Below are 12809 nucleotides of genomic sequence, written 5' to 3'. Positions count from 1 at the left end.
GTACTAACTATTTTAGGTCTCTACTGCCATCTATTGGAGTGAGGAGAAATGATCCAAAGACAATTGTCATCACTTCACCACAAGCCAACAACCAATGGAATGGAATCAACATGTAGAATATCCAGTAAGAAATCCAGAATTTCAGAATAGATTTATTTATTTTTTTACAAATAACTTATCTGTTACAAAGACAGTTTTCCCAGCTAAAATCAAAAACACTTTAGATATCCAAATTAGTTTATTTTATTTTATTAATAAAACAAGTATGAACTGACTCTTCACACCGAGCTTTGCAGATAAAGCTGAAAACTGAGTTTCTTTGGGGGTTTTAGAGGAAAAAAATATGACATAAGTGCTTAAGAGAGACAACAAAGAATTTAGCTTCCACCTAATCGTATTTTTAACATTATACTAAGCTTTGGATAAAAAAAATAATAATCATCTTGATTTGTGACTGCATAGATAATCAATACAAATGCCAATCTAAGGCATTAATGTAAGGCAACATGTAAAAAACTTCACAAAGAATAATAAACTATTCCACAATTAAGGTAAAATCATTACAATGGTAAACTTTTAAACCATCCTCATCAAACAAAAGCTTCACAGGACAAATTAAACCAAATAAAAACAAGATACAAAGAGGACAGTCACCATTTTGTCTCACTTTACTAGAAATGTAAAGATGGCACTGTCGTTGTCGTCTTTTTTTGGAGGATATATTCTAAACTTCTGGCCAGGAGGAGATATGATAAGGCACATACCTATATAAATATCTGCTGATTTGAAACAGGAATACCTTAAAACATATTCATCCTGATCTTTGGAACACTCTAGAAAACCCAATTTATACTGCATAGCAAAATACTCTGATTCTGAAAGCCCTCAGGAAACAGTTGCCTTCCACCAAGCTGTACATAGACAACACCTTAATACAATTACCAAAGTCTTTTTTCTTCCATCTGATTTGAAAGCTTCTATTTTGATGCAAGTTTTAGGATGAACTGAAAAATTCATGGGTCTCGTGACGCTGAGGTGTAAAAGTCCCCAAATATTAAACCTACATTCCAGTTGTCAGATAAGATGTCATTCTGCTTCGGAGCTTTTTTCACCAGTCCAAGAGCTCTGGCATCCTAGAAAACTCGTCCATCTTTCGATTTTGCTGCATCTGCAGATCGTACACAGGAAATTCTGCATTTACACAAGCAATGAACAACAGACTGAGTGAACGAAGCTTCAGGACCGCAAGGTTTTCATACAACTGCTCCCCTTTTTTACACGATACTTAAATTCTCACAGAAATCAAGTAAAGAGCTTAAAAGGGACACTGTGCTTATTGGTTTGAAAGAAAATGGAAACAAAACAAGACAAAACAAAGTTAATAAAGTCTATAAAGCTATACTTACAGGAAATACAAGTGTTTCATAGTGTGAGGAAGAAGGCATTTAAGGCACATTCTAAAATTATGTACAGTAAAAAGCTCAAGGGTATTTCCTCCCTCTATGTACTGTACACATAAAGCATGCAATTTATTTTCCGTTCTTTTTACTGTAGATTGAAGAGATTGATAAAGGACACTACAGGGGAGAACGAGAGGCAAGTTTTGGTGGCAGTAATAACACTGTGAGTTTCCCCCAGCCATCCTATAGAAACAGCAACCAAACAAATAGTCCACAAGTAGTCTGTTAGTTTTCCCTTCAGGTGTGAGGTGACAGCTGACCAAAGTTCCCATTCCTGATTAGGCCATCACAAATCAGCAAAGGCACGTTGGCACCCATGTTGGTTTTCGTGCGTGTGTGTGTGTGCCCTCACACTGCAGGACACCGATAATACTGTATAAGGAAGCAGCGAGGCATCCCCAGGGGTAAAGTCGCCCGTCGAGCGTTGAGCAGGGATGGGGGGGGTGACCCCACGCATGCAGAGACTCCAAGGTGAGGTATCATCCAACTCTGCTGGCTAAGTAAAGTAACACAACCTGTAAACACTATCCAGTCAAGCCTTCAGCATTCTACAAACCTCGGAGGAGGGGGGAAAAGAAACAGGCCCAAAATGGAAAAAACTACAAACCCTGTCCATTCATTTTCTTACCACTAGCAAAAGAAAAACCTTTCAAATCTAGTTTCTTTGACTCTCAAGGAAAAGTGGAGCGGGGTGTTGGGTATTGATCGGCGTCTTTGTGGCTCAGAAGTGCCGTGGAAACTCGCACTGTTCACAGCGGTTGAGGGCGGGGTGGTTGAGGAAGGTGCAGGCCGTGCAGCTCCACTGCGTCCCCTCGTCTTCCTCCTGGTCTGACTCTGGATAGAGGGAGGGAGGGAAAGAGAGAGAGAGAGAGAGAAAGAGGCGTTAGTCACCCAACAGACTACAGAGATAAACACACAGACACACAGGCAGCTGCAGGCAATGAACATCAATCAATGTGGGCTCAGACTGTCAAGGGTGATTCAATGTGTCAATCAATGTGCTGGTTTGTTTTTCAGCAATAAAACTGGGATTTTGTCACTGCACCACTGATGATTTGAGTTGGCAGTTGTTGGTAGTTGCTGAATCACTGTGGTTCTTTTACCCTCCAGGATGTGTATTGCACAAGAAAATGATTAAAGGGGCAAACCGCAGTTGAAACAATAACAATGCGTTTTCACCGCCCTTTTCAGTAAAAAGCAGAGGGACGTCCCTGGAGAAATACAACCACTCTCAAATTCATAGACAGAGCTATGGATGCAAGTACTGACCATTGATGATATTAACATGATAGATTTAACCATGTTGAGACTACAGCGTTTGTTTACATGTACTTTGTTTACATTGGAGTAAAACAAGCTTATTCTTTGGGTTCTGATGGGGTATAACAGTTGAACTAAGCTCCTGAGGACAATAAGTTATATTCTTCAATAATCAATGGGTATATATCATTAGTTTATAAGTCCAAAAACGGATGTAGCAACTGCATATTGCCCTTTTAATGCTAAGAAAGTATCCGAGTGATAAGAGAATCCTGTCAAATGTTCAAATAACAACAGGAAAACATCTCATCAACAAATGTGCTGAAGGGATGACTCAAGTTATTTTCTAGTGGTCAATGGTGCTTTCTAAGTATGAAATGGCAAAACGCTATGTAAAGGTCATCTGTTGTAAGATTGTTATGGTGTGCAGGTTGGATGGACAGGACTGGCCCAGTATGAAGGAGGAAAGGTGAGAGGTTGGACCACTGGGACAGACAGACGGACAGACGGACAGAGCTACAGGTACCAACCCAGAGGGAGAGCAGCGGGAGGAGGAGGGGCAGAAGAGGGCTCCATGGTTAGCGTGGAGGTGACATTAAATATTCTTCTGTCTGTCCCCTGACCCTCTGGCTCTGACAGGTCCCAAGCACAGGATGGAGGGAAGGAATGAAGCAAGAGACGGAGGAGAGGAATGGCATGAAAACAAAGATGGCATATGCAGAGGTGAAAACCACGCCGCAAGTATGAATGAAAACACCAATGATACCAGGTTTTACAGATACTTGAATGAAAACACTTAGGATGAAAGGTAACATATGTGATGAGAATGATCGAAACCACGCAGACTTTACCCAGATAGACAGAAATAACCCCTGATAGAAACCATCACAAGTACAGATCTCAAGCCCCATTATCAATAGATATTCATTGATGACTAAGTAAAACACCAAGAAAGGAGAGAGGGAAAGTGGAAGCGTAAGAGGGTCAGGTTGTCCAGAGGCGACCATGCAACCTTTCCTAAACTTACCAACACGTAAAGTACCTTTGGGTTTGGGTGGGACAGGACCTAGGAATCCAATGTTGTCATAGAAGTTATGAATTGCACTGGGATTAAAGTGGGGTCCTGCGACAAACAGGACAGAGATATCATAAGCAAAACTGAAAGCATCAGTACGCATAGCATACGAACATACAGTTGAAGTCGGAAGTTTACATACACCTTAGCCAAATACATCACAATTCCTGACATATTATCCTAGTACAAATTCACTGTTTTAGGTCAGTTAGGATCACCACTTTATTTTAAGAATGTGAAATGTCAGAATAATAGTAGAGAGAATGATTTATTTCAGCTTTTATTTCTTTCATCGTAGAAGTTTACATACACTCAATTAGTATTTGGTAGCATTGCCTTTAAATTGTTTAACCTGGGTCAAACTTTCCGGGTAGCCTTCCACAATAAGTTGGGTGAATTTTGGCCCATTCCTCCTTACAGAACTGGTGTAACTGAGTCAGGTTTGTAGGCCTCCTTGCTCGCACACACTTTTTCAGTTCTGCCCACACATTTTCTATAGGATTGAGGTCAGGGCTTTGTGATGGCCACTCCAATACCTTGACTTTGTTGTCCTTAAGCCATTTCGCCACAACTTTGGAAGAATGCTTGGGGTCATTGTCCATTTGGAAGACCAATTTGCAACCAAGCTTTATCTGCCTGACTGATGTCTTGAGATGTTGCTTCAATATATCCACATAATTTTCCATTCTCATGATGCCATCTATTTTGTGAAGTGCACCAGTCCCTCCTGCTGCAAAGCACCCCCACAACATGATGCTGCCACTGTGCTTCACGGTTGGGATGGTGTTCTTCGGTTTGCAAGCCTCCCCCTTTCTCCTCCAAACATAATGAGTTAGAGGTCAATCCCCTGTCAATCAATTGCAAGAAAATGAGCTTTAAAACTGAAAAATGTTCTTTTCACCCCATGACAAAATGTGCAGAGTTGCAGGAAATAAGCTTTAACCCTGAAAAATTCTCTCCACCAACAAGAGGGGTGTGAACAGTTTGTGTCATGAACAGTGCTTGTGCCCATAGAAATAGATGCAACATGCACAACGAGGCGCCGGATGTTCCCCAATGCTGGAAAGGGGATACCTAGTCAGTTGTACAACTGAATACCTTCAACTGAAATGTGTCTTCCGCATGGTCTTCCCTGTGGCTCAGTTGGTAGAGCATGGTGTTTGCAATGCCAGCATGGTGTGTGCAACGCCAGGGTTGTGGGTTTGATTCCCACGGGGGGCCAGTACAAAAACAAAATGCATGAAATGAAATGTATGTATTGACTACTGTAAGTCGCTCTGGATAAGAGCGTCTGCTAAATGACTAAAATGTAAATGTAATAACGAGGGTCATTATGGCCAAACAGTTCTATTTTTGTTTCATCAGACGAGAGGACATTTCTCCAAAAAGTACGATCTTTGTCCCCATGTGCAGTTGCAAACCGAAGTCTGGCTTTTTAATGGCGGTTTTGGAGCAGTGGCTTCTTCCTTGCTGAGCGGCCTTTTAGGTTATGTCGATATAGGACTCGTTTAACTGTGGATATAGATACTTTTGTACCTGTTTCCTCCAGCATCTTCACAAGGTCCTTTGCTGTTGTTCTGGGATTGATTTGCACTTTTCGCACCAAAGTACATTCAGCTCTAGGAGACAGAACAAGTCTCCTTCCTGAGTGGTATGTCGGCTGCGTTGTCCCATGGTGTTTATACTTGCGTACTATTGTTTGTACAGATGAACGTGGTACCTTCAGGCATTTGGAAATTGCTCCCAAGGATGAACCAAACTTGTGAGGTCTACAATTTTTTTTCTGAGGTATTGGCTGATTTCTTTTGATTTTCCCATGATGTCAAGCAAAGAGGCACTGAGTTTGAAGGTAGGCCTTGAAATACATCCACAGGTACACCTCCAACTGACTCAAATTACCTCCATTAGCCTATCAGAAGCTTCTAAAGCCATGACATCCTTTCTGGAATTTTCCAAGCTGTTTAAAGGCACAGTCAACTTAGTGTATGTACATTTCTGAACCACTGGAATTGTGATACAGTGAATTATAAGTGAAATAATCTGTCTGTGAACAATTGTTGGAAAAATTACTTGTGTCATACACAAAGTAGATGTCCTAACCGACTTGCCAAAACTATAGTTTGTTAACAAGAAATGTGTGGAGTGGTTGAAAAACAAGTTTTAATGACTCCAACCTAAGTGTATGTAAACTTCAGACTTCAACTGTACATGCAACAGTCACACATACAGCAGCAACTGTGTAGGAGTCACAGACCAATAAAGCAAGAGACTGGAGTCTAACACACAAAGACAAATAAAGAACTCAGAATACAAAGCCATGACTCTTTACTCTTCACAAATCCGTCTATTAAATAGAAGCCATATTCAATTCTGAGCCACCTTTAATTCTCCATTCACCTGTGTGACTGTGCTAGCTGGTGTATTAATCCTGTCAGCCGTGGAGAGCGGCCAGGTGGGCTATAAATCCCTTGTTACCAACCAGCAACAGGATGCAATTCAGGAAACAACTGGTAGTTAACATTACAATGGCAGCACCTTGACTGCGTGTGCCGAGGGGATGTGACCAGACCAGGCCTGGCAGAGGCAGACAGACCTACTACTGTACAGCTGTACTGAACACAGGTCATGCTTCCCCTCGCTGCTTCGCTCTGTAATAGTCCACATCATTTTCCCCTCTCTTGACTCTCTCTCTCTCTCTCTCTCTCTCTCTCTACAGAGCTACCCATTATAACATACAGAAATACGACTAAACAATGAAATATGAGGACCGGGCTATCCGAAGGAGCTGATCTTAAAGCAACAAAGACAGCACGTTAAAACACCATGAACACACTGGACGTACAGCACATGCATGCACACCACACACAGAGAGCTGGTGTCACGTTCATCCCAACACCGACAAGCACGCCGACAAAGCACACCCCACGAAGCCAACCGAGCCGCCTACCTCTTGTTTGAAGATCGATTTCTTTGGTTAAAAGGTCGATGTCAATCTGCAGTATCCTGTTTTTGCATCGTAACTGCTGCATTTCCTCAATCTGATAAGAAAGAAGGAAACAGGGTCATATAAACCGCCATTTACAGGCAGGTAGCAGCACGGTATGCTGATGAGGCACAGTGGAGGAGTAGAGACTGAGAGCCTCGGCACATGCTGTTCGGTACTGACTCACAACACAAGCCTGTAATAAGTCAACGGAGGTGCACGGAGCCAAGTGGGCTAACAGTGTCAGGAAGAGAGTTATCTCCAGGTCTCCTTGGCCTAGTGAATACACAGAAAACACAAGAGCTACTGAGTTCAACTCCAGGATTTTAACTTGAACCTTCCACATCCTCTTTTCCCTGCCCTGACTAACACACAGTGATAGTTGACACAGAAAAAAGCTGATTCAACAGAAAACTCCGAGCACCACTTGATTTGCGGTCTGATATAGTTCAATAAACCCACAGCTGCACGCTTAACGTAAACCTGACATTGGGTGAAAAAATTCAATGGGTGGGTGTGTGTTTTTTTGAATTGCCCCAAAGAATCATGGTTTCCTTAGAAAATACGTTAAATACACCTTGCGACTCAGGAGCGTATTCTTGAGTCAAATTACCAAAGACCTCTACTAAGACAGTTGAATACAGTTGCTGCACAAGGATAGGAACATTGATGTTCTAGTTGTAGTATCTCTCTGTGGGAGAGTAGTGTGTGTAGTGGGAGAGCAGTGTCTGTGGGGACTTACCGAGGGGATTTGGGACTGGGAGTTGGATCGTTCTAGCCGTCTCCTAGTCAGGTCGTTCTCCATCTCGTTCACCTCGTCTTTTAGCTTCTCCAGCGTCCTCTTTTTTAACTCCAGCTCATGCCACAGCCGGTCCATACGGGCCTTCTGGTGAACCAACAGGGCTGCAAGATACATTGTACACATTAACACTGTGACATAGGGACAGACTGATGGCTTATCTCTGACTGCTGAATTATGGTGTGTTTGAAGAACCACAAAAGCTAGATACATTTCCCTTTTGGAAATAACGCTACGTGCAGTGGGGCTGAGTAAGAATCATACAGTAGCATAATCGTTCTTCATTTCACGGCTTATTTTAGAAAGGGCATTTGGTGGAGTGAACAATGATCCTGGGGAAAAACTTGCTCAAAACGCTTCCTAAGAAGCGTTACATTGTCTTATAACGCATTCATGACATGCTTTGTCTTATAACGCATGCTATATGCTATGAGGAAATTAGCCGTCCCTGCTTTAATTCATTCATTCCCCACACAGAAAGACCAAAGTAAACAACAAACACAATACACCCCACCCCTCAGAAGTAGGCTTTGTGTTTTTCCAGGCAGCCCCCCCCAGGCCAAACCAAGCTGGGAGCAGCATTCGAGCCAGAGAGGAATGCATGTTGAGGGCTGCATTGAAAGATAAGGGGCAGAAGGCACAGCCTCAGGGCCGGGGAGAGAGAGGAGAAGCCCCACAGTAGTCGCAGCAGCGAGTAAGCGTCTAGCGAAGGCTACAGGCACTGACTCGCACGTAATCCAGTCAAAAGTCCAAAAAAGGAAACGCTGCGCTCCAACACATTTGACTCACACCGCCGCAGTCCAAGGGCTGTCAGCGCAAACCCAGTATTATTGCAGCCGACTCATGCTCCAATCACACCCTATGCGAGTCACCTTCAACAATTCATCTGCTCCCTCAAATCAGGCTGAGATGAAGCAGGGTTTTAAGGCCAAGAGGTTTTTAATGAGTCTACAGAATTTGGCTTAAAAAATGCATTAGTGTCAATATTACGTAAATCAAAGTTAAAAGGAGGCATAAACGATACGCAATAGTCAACTGACTTTCTTGGCAGAATGCAGTGGAAAAGGCATTTACTACTGGTGGACAAAAATGCATTCTATTCCTTACTGTCGTGAGGGAAAGTTATTCTCAAAAGTGGATGTTATGTCTCTTTGGGCACTTGACTTTTGTTGCACATGTGACTGAGGGATACCATAGTTCAACTTAACCAATTGCACAACTAACTGTATCCGGATGTGTGTTTGTGGGTGAGTGTCTATACTTCCTAGTGACAGATCGTGACTGTCGACAAAGCAAAGCAGCTGACGGCTGAGATTTTAGTAACCCTGATCCTGTCTTACCTTGTGTGTATGCAGCGTCGTCTGAACCCATGCTGAGTCTGCGTGGCTCGCTGGGCCTCTCCCTGTGTGCAGACAGCGGGTCTGAGAGATGATGGGGCTCCGGCTCCACAAAATGGTGGTCCGACGGGAGGCTGAGGAGGTTGGTGGCCTCAAAGGTAGGGGACACGACGCCAGGGGACACTGCTGGGGGCTTGTTGGGGGACACTGTGATTTTGAAAGTGTACTTGGTGTTGGGCTGGGTGACCACCACTCGGGGCGAGGTGGCCGTGCCTGCCCCTCCCATAGACGCGCGGGACTTGGGTGGGTGGTGGTGGATGTAGGCGGGGCCCATGCTCACCTGGCCCCCCATATTCCGGGCCCCCTGCGACCCGTGCGGAGAAGGTTGAGCAGAGATGTAGACGGTTGGAGGGTTTCTGCCTCCACCGTCATCGTTATTAGCAGTAATGTAAAACTTGGGCTGGGAGCGAGAGCCGGTTGGGACCATGACGGCCTCGTCAGAGGGGGTGGTAGTAGCAGCGGTGGGCGGGCTGGCAGAGATGTAAACAGTGGGCTGGCTGCGGCTTAGGCCCTGGCCTCCGATGGACAGGGGGGTAGTGGTGGGGCCAGGGGCTGCCCCGACAGAGGAGGAGGATGACGGGCAGGAGGAGGAGGTGGAGGAGTTGGAGCGGGGGCTGCTGCTGGTGCGCAGCGTGGTCGTGGTGGAGTTGCTCCTCTGAGGAGATTCAAGTTTGATCTCTATCTGGTTCTTGCGCGGTCCGGTGGAGATGTTCTGGATGTTGTACTGGCTGAAGGAGGACATGCCAGAGGGCATGACCGAGGACGAGGCACCAGAGGAGGAGGCCTGACCTCCAGAGGGGGCCTGGAGGATAGAGGAGGGGGCCTGTGGGTTGGTGGGGGAGCTGATGGGCATGTAGACATGGGAGGTCTGGTGGCCCTGTGACTGGTGCTGTGAGGTATGTGAGGAGCCGTGCTGGTGCTGCTGGGAGGAAGGGCCTGTCCGGGAGCCAGGCAGTGAGGTGGGATGGGAGATCTGGTAGATCTGCTGCTGGGGCTGGGAGGTGGGGCTGTACTGGGCCCTGCCCGCCTGCTGCTGCTGGCTTTGCCGGGTCGTACCGCCGGGCTGGGTCACATAAGGCCTGATGTAGATAGAGTTACCCTGTGGACTGCTCAGTCCGGACTGTGTATGGGGCCCGCCGTGTATGTGCAAAGAGGTGGGGGTGTTGCGTCCCGTCTGGATGTTGGGGGCCAGGGTGACGGTGATGGGGTTGAAGCGGGGCGTCTGCTGGCCATGATGGCCCATGGACTGCCCTTTGCCCCCCAGCTGGTAGAGTCCCAGGTGCTGGGGCGGCTGGGGCTTGCGCGTGGGCTCCATCACGCCAAACACATTGAGGCTGGAGGGTGCCTGCACGGGGGCTGACTGGGGCTCCTGCTGGAAGAAGTCACTGTTGGGGGTCTGTCCTGTCTGGAGGGGCCCGTCACTCAGGCTGTGGGACAGAGTCCTGCTGCCGTTCATCCTCAGGCCGTCCCGTCCCGGGGCCGCATGCACATTCTGAAACTGAGACTGCAGGCCCAGGTTCAGCTGGGTCATGTGATTGCGGAGCCTGATGAAGCTGGGGTCGTCGGTGTTGCTGAGGTTGCCTCCTTCACTGTACAAGTACCCCGGGCTCACCTGAGACAGGTACTCACAACAGGCGTCCAAATTGTTGTCGTTCTGAGGAAAAGAGAATCTTCAAAATCAGTCATTTGTGATATATCAGCTAAATATATTTCGTTGGGTAAAACCTATGGACTGGAAAGGAGGATACCCCGGACTCACCTGCAGAACACACTGGGACACAACACCCTCTGGAACTTCAGGAAACTTCTGGCGCAGGTCGTGCAAAACCCGAATGTCAATCTGGTGGCTTCCCTGGGCCATTCGTGTACTGCCAGGTCAGGACTGCTCTGCTCGCTCCGTTCAGCACACTGACGACGCCTCAGTGGTGGCAGCACCTCAGCCACAACTTGAGCATCTTCTGGAAAACAGATGCTTAGGTTAGTACCCGCAGTTGTAACTGTACACACCCACACACACACACACACACACACACACACACACACACACACACACACACACACACACATATAGCAGTTTCTGGGTTTCCCTACTATTCTCATACACACCCTCTCTTGGTCTACACAGAGTAAAGAGACAGTGTGTACTGTACCGGTACCGGTCTGTGTTTTGAAAGGATGTTAATGACAAGGTAGGCCTATGCGTGACGCAGTGACAGGGAAGGAGGACAGAGCAGACCCAAACAGTAGCTCCCAGAACTGTAGCAATCTGCACATGAATGTCAGTTAAGTCAATGCCAGTGCTACAGAGGAGCTTTGAGGCAAGCGGAAAAACACTGCTTTACCTCTGACAGACCAGCGTCATTCACACTGAGCAACAGGGCCACACGGTGTGGATGATGCTGACCTTCTCAAGAGCACGGAATTGAGGGTCTTTTGACCCTGGTAAATATTTAGCCTAGATATACAGAGCCAAGGAGAATAGTGGATTTTCATGAGAATAGCACGGTGTAGCTTGGTGCATGTCATTCGCACATGCCCACACTCTGGAGCTATTTCTAACCGCACTCATTCAAAACTTCCTCTAGCGTGAGGCTCAGAATTTGCCATTCAAAACATTGCGCTGTAGGCCCTGAAAAACCTGCAGAGATTAGTCCAGTGTGGGTGGAGGATGAGCATCCTGGATTATCTCAAAGTCATAGGTAATCCAATCCATCAGATTGGATGTCAGGCCAAATGAAATCCAGAAGCGACTTTAAAAATATTAAACACAAAGTATGATCGTCTGATAAGAGGAGTGAGACATTGCAGCTTTGAGGCACATTACTCCTGTTGTGCCAAGGAATTGACATAGCAAGTAGCAGTGCTGTCTTATCTGAGCTGGAAGCATGTGTAATGTCATAACTGAGGAGATGTCAATCTGGATGACAAAACATCCCACCAGAGCTGATGATAACAGTGGGAGGAGCTACAGGGCTACTGTCAGAAGAGGGAGCCAGCAGCAACAGGGCTCTGGAACAGCCTGAGACTGACTCAAACGAGACCGGCTGGGATAACATCTGAAAACTGGCAGGATATTGACTTGGATGATACAATGAAACAACTAGCCCGATCGTGACACACTATTGCAATGTGTCCTCACATGAAAAAAAAACGTGTAAATCATGTTTCAGAGAGTGAGACACAGAATAACAAAGTCTGGGTACATCCTTTTCTTTCAGCCCAGGCACTCAAACTGTCAGTCAATGCCTTCTTTTGCCCTTTGCAATTCAAGGAAATGGAAAGTTTTGCAATCATACCAACCACACTGAAGAATTCATTTCAGTGCATCAAAAGAGCGGAGTAAGCAGCAAAGAGAGGCTCTCTCTGTAAATAAAAACTAGAGGAAAATAAGTTTGCCATATCACAGATTACATGTTTAGAGCAAACGTAACCGCCTCCAGCTAATAAGGTCTATGGAAAACAAGGCTTTGTTGTTTCAATCACCGAGCCAAAGCTGTGGCTCCTCAACACTTCTAACACAAATCTACCTAGTGTGATTTAGAAACAGGAGCATAGGTCAGCCCAAAGGGCATAGTGGTGAACTCTTATGATCCACCATTCAGGCTCCTCTCGTAGGCTGGGCTGCAGGACTAGTCTGTCTGTGGGAAAGGAAATTCACTACTTGGCAACTGACCCAACTACAGGTCAACATTGTGGTTAGAGTTTTTTGTCCTGCCTTCAAAAAACAAAAAAAGGTCCACACTTCCTTATTGCACATAATTACAGCCCAAAAAGAAAAGGCCCTGGTTTGGCTCAGCCTCACAGCCACTCCTGGGCCTGCGGAGGGAGGGAGCAG

At 45.9% G+C, this 12809-nt stretch overlaps 1 protein-coding gene across 10 annotated transcripts in view; it reads right to left on the bottom strand.

Moving 5' to 3' along the window:
• Window positions 1–139: 139 nt before the first annotated feature.
• The window catches only part of LOC106607744 (TGF-beta-activated kinase 1 and MAP3K7-binding protein 2), a 73078-nt gene continuing 60408 nt past the window's right edge, over window positions 140–12809 (bottom strand). Inside the window, exons 2-8 of one of the 10 annotated variants that reach the window (XM_014205024.2) lie at window positions 10734–10932; window positions 8918–10628; window positions 7521–7681; window positions 6743–6833; window positions 3748–3843; window positions 3251–3352; window positions 140–2294 (exon numbers count right to left, since the gene is read on the bottom strand). In XM_014205024.2, the coding sequence (XP_014060499.1) occupies window positions 2182–2294; window positions 3251–3352; window positions 3748–3843; window positions 6743–6833; window positions 7521–7681; window positions 8918–10628; window positions 10734–10835 (2376 nt within the window). In that variant the 5' untranslated portion in view covers window positions 10836–10932 and the 3' untranslated portion in view covers window positions 140–2181. The remainder of the gene's footprint in view (window positions 2295–3250; window positions 3353–3747; window positions 3844–6742; window positions 6834–7520; window positions 7682–8917; window positions 10629–10733; window positions 10933–12809) is intronic. The other 9 variants (XM_014205026.2, XM_014205027.2, XM_014205028.2 and 6 more) reach the window with 9 other exon arrangements.

Source organism: Salmo salar, chromosome ssa06 (assembly GCF_905237065.1).
Source record: "Salmo salar chromosome ssa06, Ssal_v3.1, whole genome shotgun sequence".
In the NCBI taxonomy this organism is placed as follows: domain Eukaryota; kingdom Metazoa; phylum Chordata; class Actinopteri; order Salmoniformes; family Salmonidae; genus Salmo; species Salmo salar.
Note: the sequence above shows the minus strand (reverse complement) of the source record. Positions and strands in the feature narration are given on the sequence as shown.